This window comes from Schistocerca nitens, chromosome 1 (assembly GCF_023898315.1).
Source record: "Schistocerca nitens isolate TAMUIC-IGC-003100 chromosome 1, iqSchNite1.1, whole genome shotgun sequence".
NCBI classification, from domain to species: Eukaryota; Metazoa; Arthropoda; class Insecta; order Orthoptera; family Acrididae; genus Schistocerca; species Schistocerca nitens.
In genome coordinates, this window is record NC_064614.1 from 7012651 (window position 1) to 7027983 (window position 15333).

General features: G+C 43.6%; 1 protein-coding gene across 3 annotated transcripts in view; it reads left to right on the plus strand.

The window, feature by feature from the left end:
- The window catches only part of LOC126240414 (EF-hand calcium-binding domain-containing protein 4A-like), a 794844-nt gene that overhangs the window by 662066 nt on the left and 117445 nt on the right, over positions 1–15333 (plus strand). The window contains exon 1 of one of the 3 annotated variants that reach the window (XM_049947924.1): positions 140–222. The exons of 1 other annotated variant lie outside the window; for it this stretch is intronic. In XM_049947924.1, the coding sequence (XP_049803881.1) occupies positions 202–222 (21 nt within the window). In that variant the 5' untranslated portion in view covers positions 140–201. Of the gene's footprint in view, positions 1–139; positions 223–5613; positions 5631–15333 lie in introns of those variants that run through there. One more of the 3 variants, XM_049947925.1, reaches the window with a different exon arrangement.

Genomic DNA, 15333 nt, shown 5'->3' on the forward strand with positions numbered 1-15333 from the left:
AATTGCGTCTGCGACTCCCAATTGAACGGATCTTCTGCGGAGGCGCGTCCGGTCACGTGATGGGGAGACAGGGAGCGGGAGTCCGCTGACGTGTTTGGCAGTCGGCAAATCTCAGATAAGATAGGGCCGGCGGCCGGCGGCAGGCGGTACGGTAGTTGTGCCCTCACCAGTCGCGACTCGCCCTCTGCCCTGAGCCGCGCCATGTCCGTGCGTCCTGAGCAGGTGAGTAGCAGCAGCCGGCGGCTGGCGGGACGCTCCCATCACCACCTGCTTCCATCAGCGTTAGCAGCTCGTCCACATTAGTGTGTCCTGCGGCACTGTGTTTCCATGGAATTCCGGTAAGCCTGGTAAAGAAAATCCATCAAACTGTCTGCAGTCACGGGACAAAATATTAGTCACCCACGTAAACAAGTAGCGTTCAATAAGTAATGCAACACATCTTTTTCTCGGCGAATTTCTGTTGAAAAAAATGCGGAATCTGTTGTGGTCCGACGTGGAATATTCCCTCTTCAGCCCCTGAAGTTAAATGAAGTTCCGATAGGTGGCGGCGACTGTAACGGATGCGTGCATTCCAAGCAGAGAGCTACCATTGAGTTGCCTTTGGCCGAAAACCACAGCCTCGCAGATATTCGTAGGCGCTTGCAGGACGCCTGCGGAGGCCTGGCAGTGAACAAAAGCACGGTGAGTCGTTGGGCGAGGCGTCTGTCATAATCGCAACAAGGTCGCGCAAACCTGTCCGAGCTCCCGCGTGTCGGACTGTTGTGATCGCTGCAGTGTTGGAACGTGCGGACACACTCATTCGACGTGATGACGGATCACAATCAAACACCTCGCTTCTCAGCTGGGCGTCTCTGTTGGTAGTGCTGACAACTCGTCGACCATTTGCGGTTCTCCTCATCCACCCTACAGCCCGGCTCTCGCACCTTCCGACTTCCGTCCGTTTGGCCCAACGAAGGATTCACTACGCGGGAAACATTACCTTGATGATGGGGAGGTTAGTGACGCAGCAAGACGCTGGCACCGACGTCGACCTGTAGGGTGGTACCGTGAGGGGCTACAGGCCCTCCCAGTAACGTGGAGTGAGGCTGTCGCATTGAACGGGGATTATGCTTGAAGATAGGGTTTTTAGCCAGAAGAGTGGGGAATAATATGTCACATATTGAACACCCCTTGTAACTGACAAGTAAATAAAAAACATACAACCCTCCCTATGATTTTATTTCATTTGATCGCTACCAGTTTCAACGCTTCAGTGCGACATCTTCAGGCTGTTTTTGATGCGATACAGGTTGATATGATCCCCATGCATACATCAGCTGCCAGCCTTACTGGATACGCAGACAGTGTGTCAGCACTCCAACCATCAACTGCCAATTGACGCGAGAACCATTCAAATTGGGCATTTGATGACGCACTGAAGCGTTGAAACTGGCAGTGACAAAATAAAATAAAATCGTAAGGACGGCTGTAGGTGTTTTTATTTACTTGCCGCGATAGTAAACGGCCGTCGTCCCAGAAACCTCCTGCTAAAAGGATGGACATACAAAACCTTGTAACTGAGGACACTGGCCCCTTTGTATTATTGTAGATGGTGTAAAACTGATACCTCTCGATCATGTGGTCACCACCGCTGACGTAACTCATGGCATTCAAGTGCTTGAATGTTGCAGTCGTTGGACGTGACGGTGGCCGCACCATGACTGAAGTTGCCCGATTTATTGGTACATCAGCGCGGACTGTCTACATGGAGTGCGTAGCACTCGCAACCATGTAAAATGGCATTACAACAGTGGTCGTAAAAGGGTGATACCTGATAGGAAGTAGAGACAAGTGACCCGCCTTGTCAGTGACTATGGTTCCATACCCGATTATAAGAACTGCTGCTATCAATGAATGAGGTTCGATTTCAACCAGTGAACGTGTGGGCATGCTACGAATATGTTGTGTTGGTTACCTCGCTGAAAGCTATTACTCACAGCGACACATTAAGCTGTATAACATCAGCGGGCCAAACAACGCGGAGACAGGATAGCTGCTACCTGTAGATGTATGACGTAGCCGATATTTCCCCTTTTCAAATGATGAAAGGTATCGTCTGCATGAATAGGTCGGTCAAGTGTGTAAACTGTGTAGCTCTGGGCGAATGTACACTACTGACCATTAAAATTGCTACATCACGAAGATGACGTGCTACAGACGCGAAATTTAACCGACAGGAAAATACTATGCGTATGGTCAATGGTGGTCGAGTAACTGGCTCTTCACAATACGCCAGTCACTACTCTTGATGAACTGTGTTTTAACTGCATGGGCAGCTATACCTGTACACGCCATCCAAGCTCTGTTTGACTCGATGCCCAGGCGTAGCAAGGCCGTTATTACGGCCAGAGGTGGTTGTTCTGGGTACTGATTTCTCAGGATCTATGCACCCAAATTGCGTGAAAATGTAATCACATGTCAGTTCTAGTATAATATATTTGTCCAACGAATACCCGTTTATCATCTGCATTTCTTCTTGGTGTAGCAATTTTAATGGCCAGTAGTGTAGTTCCGTGATAATATGCAGGTGCTTTTGTACCATGATCGGAACCCACTCATTCAGGTTACCGTCAACATGAGCCACGATGTTTATTTCCACATTTTTGTCGGCCAAGTGTTGCCCTTTCTTCTGAATTTTCGTGTTGAGCCATCTTCCAAGACGGAAAGAGCCATATTCATAAGGCTGCACGCATCCGTTCCTCGTTTGACTAACAGATTCCCTATCGCACAGCACCCGATCATAGACATACAGAAAACGTCTCGGACTGAGTCAGCGGGTGAAACGTAGGAATCAACATTGTCGCAATATGATTACTGAACGGGATCTAATCAGCAATGGTGTGGGGGGGGGGGGGGGGGAGGGGTCCTCAGCTGGATATGGGGCATCTGAAGCAATCTGTCGACTCTCTTCCTCACCGAATTGAACCATCATCAAGGACAGAGATCCTGTTACAGGGTTGTAGAGTGACGCTTTTAGTAATGATAAATTTTTGTTTGGCGTGCGTATTTACATGCAAAAACATCCCTATGTCTTACACCGTCGTACTAGCGATTTGTTTACTGTTCCATTGACTGGCTCGTTACTCTGTCCCGGTAGAGAGCTGCAAGTAGAACAAATTTCTATCTTTCAGCGCTTCCTCCAAACATAGGACCTCAGGAACAAGGAAGATATCAGAAGTAAATGTCTTTCTTCAACGAAACAGAAATCTTATCACATACTGGGGAAAAATTCCTACAAGTTTATGTCTGAAGCACAGTTGTATTGTTGCTATTTTGGTCTGTCCGCAGACTGGCTTGATAAATATTTCCACGCTAGTGTGCACCGTTAAATATCTTCTTTATCTCTGCGCATCTACTGCTACCTACATCCACTTCACCCTTTTAGTGAATTCGGGGCCTGCTCTCACTCAACAATTTTAACCGCTTCTTCCCTTCCCATATTTTCCTCCATCATCAAATTGACTTTTCCGTGATTCCTAAAAGTGTGTTCTACCGATGGAGCCCTTGTTTTAGTCATATTGTGCAACAAAGCCCTCTCTCTCTCACACACACACTCCCTACATTCGATTCAGCGTCTCCTCATTAACTTAGCCGCTCCCATATAATTTTCTACGTTCTTGTGTAACACCACATTTTGGAAGGCTTCCGTTCTCCTTTTGCCTGAAATGTTTATACCATACGTTTCAACTCCGTGTACGGCTACACTACTGACAAGTGTTTTGAGAAAAGTCTTCCATTCGTTTAAACTGATAGTCGATGTGAAAATATGATTGTCAAGACAATTTGACCATTTGCCAGTATGTATTCTATATCATCTTTACTGTTGTCACCGTAATTTACTTCGGTGCCGAAATAGCAAAACTTGTCTACTACTTTTAGTGCCTCATTTCCTAAAGTAATTCCGCCGCGCGGAATGGCCGCGCTGTTTAGGGCGCCATGTCACGGACTGCGTGGACCTTCGCGTCGGAGGTTCGAGTCCTCCCTCGGGTACGGATGTATGTGTTGTTCTTAGCATCAGTTAGTTTAAGTTAAAGTAGTGTGTAAGTCTAGGGACCGATGATCTCAGCAGTTTGGTCCCTTAGGAATTCACACACATGTCAACATTTTTTTCCTAATCTAATTGCCGGCCTGTAGTGGCCGAGCGGTTCGAGGCGCTTCAGTCCGGAACCGCGCGATTACTAGGGTCGCAGGTTCGAATCCTGCCTCCGGCATGGATATGTGTGATGTCCTTAGGTTGGTTGGGTTTAAGTAGTTCTAGCTTCTAGGGGACTGATGACCTCAGGTGTTAAGTCCCATAGTGCTCAGAGCCGTTTGATTTGAACCTAATATAATTCCAACAGTCTCCTATCATTTGATACGACTTGTCTCCATTACCGTTGTTTTACTTGTGTTTTTCCATCTTCTAACCCCTTTCCAAGCCACTATTCATTCCTTTCACCTGTTGTCTCTAATTCATTGCCACCTGCCTTAACGTATTGTAATTTCTTGAAGCTTTTCAACTTTTACCAATACCAACTATCAGGTTCATGTTCATTAATGTTAAAAGGCTAGATTATTAAATGGTCGAGACTGTTGCACCTGTGTGCATTGTAAAGGCTGCTGTCCCCCTTCACGAACCATATGTTCCCTCCAAAATATTTCTCCGATGTGCATGCACCGTCGGTACGGTTGTCTCTATAGTCGAAGCACGGAAACTATTCATTGCGGCATGGTTCTTGGTTTGTGGAAGGCACAGTATCGTAGAGAAGTGAAATGAAAATTATTAATCTAGGGAAGAGTAAACTCAAAGTATTAAAATGCAGTGGTGTCGATGAAAAAAATTACCAGACAGGTGAAGTACTAACTGAAAAAGTACTAAGGAATTAAGTCTATGGACGACCTTTACCAAAAAAGGGACTGGTTGTGAGACGTCTTTTACAATATCCGTGATTAGTTAAACTGGCGGTAGTAGGGAAAAATAGGAGACTTAAACGGACAAAACAAATAGCAGATTTTGGGAGTAGCAATTACGTCCGTATGAAATGATTGGCACAGGATGAGGAAAGATTTCGTATTGATTTAATAATGGGGCTGTAAGAGGTACGAGCAAGCGTTAAGGAGTTTCCAACTATGATTTTTCCTTAAGCGTTATAAAACGTGTGTTCATTACACCCAACAACGCATTACGCAAGTTGCTATACTCCAGCACAATTCGCAGTACGGTGGAACCTTCAGCGCTTGTATGGAACCCAGACAAGTAAGCGGGTCAGGAGACGCGATAAGGCACTCCTACTCGCCGATAGCACGGCTCTCGGCAGATGCGGCCGTTTCTGATGACGGCTGAGTGCTATCTTATCGTCGACACATCTCTTGTCACTCGAGAACACCTTAACTGTGGCGGCGCCTTCTCGGCTCTTTCTGATCTATAATAATTTACGTCAGTCCCAACGTATCGCCGAGGTGGCTTCAACCGGAGTAGCGCCGAGGACGTCTTCCCTAATGTGGTGGGAGAAATATCTGCTGCTGGACATCCACCGGGTGCAAAAAGAGGAAAAAGTGTTTGCCGCTAGCGCAAGCAAATCAGTCGCAACACTGGTGACTAAGAAAAAGAGGTAAAAACATATTTTAGGCCGCATCTGGGATTCGAACTGTGTACCCGTATATCAAGCCAAGCACCGCCATGTCGAAGCGTGTTAGCTACCTGTGCCACAAAGTTTAGCTTGACACGCCTATTTACCATGGGAGATGATGTTTGTTTGGCTCTAGTGTTGAGAGTAAAAATGATTAATCACTATGCTGGACGGGCGCCTTCAAGGTTATTTTTTTATTATTTTCATAACAGCACTAGCAGATCTTTCATTTGAACTCAGCTGCCTCACAACAGCCGTCCAATATATTACCGGGGGCAGTTTACTGGGTTTCGTTAACCGTGTATTTTGTGCGGAGGCAAACACCATTCCCAGAATGATTAGTTAGTTAGTGGCATGTTCCATTTATCTTTTATTTTGTGAACGGTTGAAGATATCGGAAGAATGTTTACCGCAGAGGGAGCATATAATTTTGTTGTATGATTAAAACTCTTAACTCTTGTGTCAACCGAACAGTGTGATAAAACTAAAGTTTAAAAAAAGGTGCAACGATACACTTTTTTAGAGGCAGTCGAAAACTGTTGAACGGAAGAATGCAGTGGTACTTGTTAATTCTGACGTTGCAAATTCCCACAAAAGCATCCGTGAAATATGCTACTACTGCAAGACTATTACGTTTTGAGCGCCACCAAGAAGGGCTAATAACTACAAATTCGCAACCATCTCGCACACAGCTCATTTGCGGACCCATGTTTTCCAGAATGTTTTCGCGTTTATCATCATATACTTTCACTTGTTTCAGTTTCCGCTGTTTATTAAAATATGGCAGTCTCTATGCCGGGTTTATAATTCGTTTATTTGTGTTCCAGAATTCCTCAGTAGTTTAGGACATTTAAAGGAAAATTTCTTTAATCTACGTGTGAAAATAGTTCTGCTGAAAGTCACACATTTAATTGTCATGGGCGACTGTCGTTTGAGAGAATTTCAGCTGTGCATTTCACTCATTGCTGCGAAAAAATTAAATTCGCTGGAGGAAAGTTCAGTTTAATTTTCCTTTAGTATTGTATTCGTGAATATCTATGTTACTCTCAAACTGTAATGGATCGACAACAAAGTTAATAATTGAGTAAATAAACCGTGAAGCTATAGTTCATATTCGAAGTTGCTTATAAACGTGCTTTCAGTATGTACGTGTGCAAACTCCACCATAATTCTGAATACGGTACCTACTTTTGTGCACTTAAATTTTGCCTAAGTGAGGAGCTACCTGATGTGTCACAATAGGACATCGGTTAATTAAAATACACAGGACGTTTAAATAAGCGTTATTATACATTATTAAAGTTGTCAGTGGCTCAGAATGGACTTCAGTATGCAGCAACAAAAATTATTGATCAATTACCCAATAAAGTAAAATGTGTGACAGGCAGCAAAGCAAGTCTATAAACCCAACTTAAAACCGTTTGTCCTGGATAATTCTTTCTAGTCCACTGACGAATTTCTACTTAAAAACTGGCAGCCAGTAAACGAAAGACTTATTTTTAACTGTAGTTGCATGGTTCAAATGGCTCTGAGCACCATAGGACTTAACTTCTGAGGTCATCAGTCCCCTAGAACTTAGAACTACTTAAACCTAACTAACCTAAGGACACCACACACATCCATGCCCAAGGCAGGATTCGAACCTGCGACCGTAGCGGTCATGCGGTTCCAGACTGTAGCGCCTAGAACCGCTTGAGAGAGCACCTCTGTCGCTAGTGAATCAGAATGATACTCCATATTGAGTCGCTCGCAATCCATTAAGCATTTGTTCACTGTGTTGGCTGCGACACTTAATGTGCGGTGTGAACACAGCAGAGTATTAGTTAGCGCCTGCGAGCGAACATTGAGTGGCATCACTGTAGACTGGTTATCTGACCAGTGTGCCATGTCAATAGCTAGAGTAGGGGCAGATAAGAGTCCTTGACTTCATCAAGGCGTAGTGAGAGTTCGACTGGCGAAGGTCAATGCAGACAGAAAGAGGTAGTTTTATTATTTTTCAGCGGCGAACGACGCAGGCAGCAGTAGTTGCAGCTCATGGTATTGTGCGCTACAGTGTAGGCGAGCCCCGTCTTTCCTCCATTACAAATAACATACCTCATTCACGTTACTCCATTGCATTTCTCACGCGACAGCCTCGACCGTACTTAGAAAAATTGGATCGGATAATTATTCAACTTGAGTATGTGTGGCTCTCAGCCATTCTGCCGAGTAAACAACATTCTTAAAGGGATAAAACAGCATTCCCAAACTTTGTATATAAATGTCATTAACAGGATTCCTATCCATAAGAGGTAACCTCCTATTCCGAAAAGATCCTGGAAATTTGTGTATCAGTTTATAAATATAAGTTTGACTTGATTTTTTTAAATTTTCCAATAAATAATATTTTCTGTTCGTTTAGTTTTTCTTACACTAACTAGCAATACTCCAGTACCCAAGTATCCCACTAGTTATGTAAGAAAAAAGAATATTTTTGTGTCTTTTCCTAACAGCCGACGACTCCAGAAGATATTTATTGCTGAAAGTTTTTCATGTATTTCCTTTTGGTAAGTTAGGAGCGTCTGTCTGACTTCTGTAGTAGTGTGGGGTGGAATTCGCTTCTTGGAGGAGCCAAAGGGTACTTCTCCGATCAATCCGTTGCACAACTCGTCAACATAACATCCACACACTGACAATGGTAGATCATTAACATAAACGAAAATAGTAGTGAACTCATGATTCAATCAGCTAGTTGTGATCTACCCATGTAGACGACGTGACGTCCCTCTCTCAATTATTTGAACATTCTACTGTAATTTTCTGCATACTGTTTACTGAAACATCAAATGAACCACGCAGTTGCTGTAACATCGGTCCCATAAAAACTCAGCGTCTCTAACAGAATATTGACTGACGCATTCTGATCGCTTCAGTAAGATCACAGATGATCCAAGTTGGTGATGTTTTATGTTTTGAAAATTTTATTTCGTGCCATCTGAATGTAAAGATAGCTGCTTCATTAGGATAGCATTTCTGAACTCCTAACTTTAGTTGATTAAATTACCCATTCTTACTCATGAGCACGCTACCACAAGTTGGAGCAAGTAATGTAAGGGGGGAGACTTTCCGCAGTTTACTGATATCTGGGGAGTCATATTTATTATAGAGTGGCCAAGCAATCGTATTTTTAATCTATCTGAAAAAAGCACTCAATTAATTTTGTGTTACACGTGTGAGTAAAAGTAGGAAATATCATACGACCACAACTTTGTGGAGTTTTGTGGGAGATATCATTCACTGTTTACGAACTTTTACTTTATTGACGTTGCGATAGTACTTATTGACTCTCGGTAACACACTCCACCAGTTCCACACATTTAGATAGCGCAACTGTCTCTAGTGAAAGCAGAGATAGCGGCATGTCAGGGTAATATTCCCACGCCCAATTGAAACAAAACGTCGCAGATAAAAGAAATGCTGACGTACGAGTTGGAAATGAGATCATGCGAACGGTGCATGCACATTGTGTGGGCCACCAAAACGTAGCTTAAATACACACGATTGGCGAGTGCAATATGTTGATAGCGTACGCTAACAGTCGACCACAATTCAGTTTTTGTTTGCCTTATTGAAAAATCGCCGTTACTGGTTTCGAATGTAAACATTCATTTGCGAGACGGTTAACATACTTTGGTTGCTGTGAAATGACAACTGACTGGTAAACCTACAGTCCATGTGTACGCTATCAGAATTCTACACCACAGCCCATGCCATGGCTCTCCAATAATATTGCACTTCGGCAAAATAGCATTACAGTTTACTAACTGAATTGCGCAAAACGTACAAATTTACGGAAATCAAGCGCTCAGCTTGCTAAACGTGTCGTAGCTTTAGTCACACAACCAATTTCGGCTAAATTAGAAATACATGAAGTACTTTTCATTTTCCGTAGCCTCTTCATCACAATAAACGCGACACAAGCTTCCTAGCAAAGGAGATAATTCATAGCAGACTGCTAGCGCAATGTTGCAACATGTGGATACGAGAACGTTCATGTGCACATGCGTTCTTTCCACAACTTTTAGTGCATGCCGTTTTATTCCGGTGAGTGTGCGACTGCTCACGACGAAAGAAGCATCTTGTGGACATACCTTTAGAACAAGAATTGAAAGCAAAACGATGCATATTCACGCTTTATGATGCCCACTTCGCTAATAATAGTACACTATGTGATCAAAAGTATCCGGACACCTTGCTGAAAATGACTAACAAGTTCGTGGCTCCCTCCATCGGTATTGCTGGAATTCAGTATGGTGTTGGCCCACCCTTAACCTTGATGACAGCTTCCACTCTCGCAGGCATACGTTCAGTCAGGTGCTGGAAGGTTTCTTGGGGAATGGCAGCCCATTCTTCACGGAGTGCTGCACTGAAGAGGGTACCGACGTCGGTCGGTGAGGCCTGGCACGAAATCGGTGTTCCAAAACGTCCCAAAGGTGTTCCATAGGATTGAGGTCAGGATTCTGTGCAGGCCAGTCCATTACAGGGATGTAATTGTCGTGTAACCACTCCGCCACAGGCCGTGCATTATGAACAGGTGCTCGATCGTGTTGAAAGATGCAATCGTCATCCCCGAATCGCTCTTCAACGGCGGGAATCAAGAAGATGCTTAAAACATCAGTGTAGGCCTTTGCTGTGTCACCCAAAACATCAAAGAGTGCATGAAAAGCACGACCGCACGATAACACCACCGCCACCGAATTTTACTGTTAGCCGGCCGAAGTGGCCGTGCGGTTAAAGGCGCTGCAGTCTGGAACCGCAAGACCGCTACGGTCGCAGGTTCGAATCCTGCCTCGGGCATGGATGTTTGTGATGTCCTTAGGTTAGTTAGGTTTAACTAGTTCTAAGTTCTAGGGGACTAATGACCTCAGAAGTTGAGTCCCATAGTGCTCAGAGCCATTTGAACCAATTTTACTGTTGGCACTACACACGCTGGCAGATGACGTTCACCTGGCATTCGCCATACCCACACCCTGCCATCGGATCGTCACATTGTGTACCGTGATTCGTCACTCCGCACAACGGTTTTCCAATGTTCAGTCGTCCAATGTTTACGCTCCTTCCATCAAGCGAGGTATCGCTTGGAGTTTACCGGCGTGATGAGTGGCTTGTGAGCAGCCGCTCGCTCGACTGTGAAATCCGAGTTTCCTCACTTCCCACGTAACCGTCATAGTACTTGCAGTGGATCCTGATGCGGTTTGGAATTGTTGTGTGATGGTCTGGATATATGTCTGATTGTTACACATTACGACCCTCTTACGTGGTCGGCCTGTAAGCTTCTGTGCCTTCACGTTTCCACTTCACTATCACATCGGAAACAGTGGACCTAGGGATGTTTAAGTGTGTGGAAATCTCGCGTACAGACGTATGATACATGTGACACCCAGTCACTTGACCACGTTCGAGGCCTGTTAGTTCCGCGGAGCGCCCCATTCTGCTCTCTCACGATGTCTATAGACTACTAAGGTCGCTGATATGGAGTACCTGGCAGTACGTGGCAGCACAATGCACCTAATATGAAAAAGATGTTTTTTGGGGTGTCAGGTACTTTTGATCACATAGTGTAAACCTTCTCGTTCCATTCACAACGCCAATCTCCAGTGCAGTCGCCTTCTTCTTTGTTCTACCTGTACTTGCTTCACACAGTCAAAGAGAATGACTGGATGTCATGAAAACTCAAAAACTAGTAAGACTCCTTCACCAGTGAAAGTGAAACATGTTCTACAGTAATTTCAAAAGAACGGTTTCAAATATTTAGCGAAAGTTAAGAAAAAAAATCGTATAAAATAAAAATATCGGCCCTCCGTATTGTCATTACGACATCCATACATCGATGTATCGCGGGAAAATATATTGCTGATATATATCGATATTTTATCAACAAGCCTAGTCTGTATACTCGTGCTATATGAAAACTTTTTTCTTCCGTTTGTACTGTTATTTATGTGAACAGCTCTTGAATACTGTCAATAAGAAGATATTTGGAGAGTTTCAATCATTATTACCGTAAATCAAGATTAGAAAATTTACGACCGTTTCCTATTGTTGAACACAAGAGTTATCGGGATGACTTTTATGGGTCTGCGAATGACACAATTTGAGCTGTCCGATATTGTGCAAAATTTTAATAAAGGAACCTGAATATATATAAAAAAAAGGATGGAGTTCTCGTTTCCAGAAATGATTTCCAACGCTGGAGTTGTGATCAAGTGCTCAGGATATGCATTGTGGGCCCACGAATAGTGCCTGGCTGTTGGTGACGATGTCAATGAGCATTTGTGCAGAGACTGTTCCTAAATTTTTTTTAATCACGTTATTTTACTTTTTCATTGTAGTAATAATTAGTCTTTCTTGAAAAATTATGTAGTAATTATATTACGTATTTCATTTTTTTTACCCTGAACATGTAATTTGTACAGTAAATAGCTTCTTTTTTTCTCCTAGTACAATTTTCCGAAGTTGAAACTGGTTTTCTAAATTTGCTTAGCCCTTTTTTAGGTTTGTGGCCATTACGACCTATCCTGTCGGGCACAATGGCCACTCGCATGTTTTTCAGATTAGTGATTATTAGACAGCTTTCCTTTTTTGAGAAGAGAATGAAAAAAATATGGCGGGTAATAAAGGAAGTCTTACTGTGCACCCTGCGATTTTAGAGTTTCCAGATCGATTGCAATTTCGGTAAAAAAAAATCACCAAACCTTAATGTGTCCGTTATAGCCGCCCTTCCCAGCCGTTATGCGCTCCCTTCCCATATCTATACAGCAGGTCAGCACTCCTGCATAAAACATTATGGTATTACACTCCCTGTAAGCAACAGCGTGCGGACCGGTCCTTGTCTAGGGCGGAACTTGGCTTAAGAAAAGCAAACGATCGTCGGGCCCCTGACTGCACACGGTGGCAAACTGTCGGAAGGAAGAGCAGGCGTGTGTGATAGCGTTCTCGCGACACGCATTGAGACGATATGCGACTCTTTATCAGCAGCTAGTGAGGCATTTGTGCCCCCCGATAACCGTCAGAGAAGCGCTGTCCATTGCTGCAACCAAACTCCCTCCCCCAAGGCTCCAACCCAACTCCATCCTTCCGCAAAATGCTGTTCTGCCCATCATATTCTTTTCCATGGCTTACTCTCACGGGTTAGGCCGTTGTACGTTCACGTTTGTGAAGATATGGCTAGTCACGATAGATTATTTTTTTCTATTCTTTCTTTTCTTTTGCATCATGTACTCTATACGTTTGTCTTTGACGGTTTCGAATAATGTTTGTTTTGTTCTGTAGCATGAAATGTAACTGTTTCTTTTTGCTTTATTTATATTTCAACAGTAATCTCTTTTTAAATGAGTATGCAGAATTTTTAACGCTCGAGTGTGTTTGACCGTCATTGTAATGCTTTTTTGTAATGCGCTGTGTAAAACTAAATGTAATATGCAGCACCGTTGTATAAACTGAACTTTGATGGCGGGACATATCGATAGTTGCAGTCGGACAGTGTTACTCAGTTGTGTGTAGCAGCGTGCCCTGGACGCGTATGTGTTGTGTAATCGTGTTGACCGGAAAGCACGCAAATTTATGGCCAAGTTCTTATTCTTCCGTCACGGTATAAACTAAATTTCGAAGTGGACGTTATGGAACAAAATGTTACACCGTGAATACTGTGAACATTGAGTACTATCAACAGCAGTGACAATGCTTAAGGGAACGGAATGTGATTATCGCGGCTAGAACCGAACTGTTATGCACGTAACAAGAGTTACCCGAAGTAATGTACTTCGAACGTATTATCTTGGGTGCAACTTAATGACCTGCCGCACACGTTAAAACATTAGCTGTCGCTGTGGAGAGTTTGAAACAGTTTGTTACGTGTGGTACTGCTTTTCACCAGAACTGTGTATTCGCGGTCGTGATTGCTAAAAACGGATGGACTGGGGTATCGCGATCGACTAGTCAAATTGAATATTATACTGTTTTAAAAATGTGTACGGGACTTTGATATCGGAACTGTGTGCATAAGGAATGTTATTGTCGTGTACATAGCAAATTGGATTTATACAACAATCACATCTAACCGGCAGGTTGCAAAATGCCACGGATGGTAGTATTTTACCCAGAAGTAACCATATACTAAGGAAGAGGAGGTGTCCATGGAAATTTCATGACTGACGAGAGCCGATTTAATTACACAGCCGGCATAAACGACTTGCCCTCGACGTCACAGCAACCACACACTCAGATAAGCTGCAACGTCCATCACTCTCCCTCTAGAAAGGCCCAAAATATTCTTATTAGTTACTGGTGTTATTTCTTTTTCTTTTTTAATGAACTTTTCTCAGTACTTACTTCCCTTAAAAATGTATTTCTATTAAGCATCTGTGTTGATCCACAATTAACGGCAGTCATAGCCATTTGCTACTACCGTCTTTTTCTTTTATTTTAGCTGTTATCGCATGTGTTTTAACGTATTCTTTCGGAGGAGCGTCTTAATTACGTGCTTTGTTTCGATATGTAGCAGCCTGTATAATAGGAGGCGTCCGCCATTAGATTCGAGCGCCGACCAATCACAGTAAGTCTGCTCGCTTGCTATTGGTAGAAGGGACGCTAACAGTGGGAAGTCTGACTTTGACCGCTGTCAACTGTGTAAATGACAATAAAAAGACAATTACATAAAGCTTTCAGCCACAGCCTTCATCAGCAAAGAGAAACACACGTCACTCATACACAGAAGCAAGCACACCTTGTGTGCATATGACCACCAACTCTGCCAGCTTCACCCGGAATGCAGCTGTCACATGGGACGCAAGCGGCAATCTGTAGGGCGCAGGCAAGGAGAAGGGATAGTAGTGTACGGGTGGGGAAGAGACAAACACCTCTGGCAGAGAGTGCAGGAACTAGAATGCCAATAGGTGCATCATCAGGAGATTGTGCGGCAGGGAAATCGGTAAAAAAGGAGCTAACAAGGAAGGAAACAGGGAAATACTGGCGGGTGCATTGGCAAAGGGAAGTAAACAATGAGGGTGAGAACGAGAATGGGGAGGAGATGAAGAACAGAGAGGGTGAAAACTGTTGGGTGGAGGGTGTGGGGACATCATGTTATTGTAGACTGAGGCTGGGATGATTACAGGAATGTAGAATGTGTTGTAATGATAGCTCCCATCGACAATAACTTTGATTTGAAGGAGGAGTTATCCAGGAACTGAAGAGAGAATCATGGAATTGCTCCTGAGAAAATGGTGAATCTGTTGTGTTTTGTGGTCCTGAGAAAACTGTGAATCCAGTGTAAATGCTTCCAAATAGGGCACGAACTAACAAAAGTGAACCTGGATTGGGGCATATTAGGCCAACATTCTTTGTGTGTCTGTGGTTCTAGGCGCTTCAGTCCGGAACCGCGCGGATTTAAAGTTCAACATGTTGATACAGGATTTTGAGAGATGCATGTCATGTACTATACTGAAAACTTCAGTGGAATGGTAATATTTGACTATATGGAAACTTTTCCTGTTAGATGCAGGGATTGTATCAATAATGGAGATGACATATTGGTATGACGTTACTACTTTATTGCTCATAAACTGGCATATAAGACATCCACATGACACAGATTGTAAACTGAACGTACTTCTTTGAGATTCAGCCAGATATTGTACTGAGATGAGTG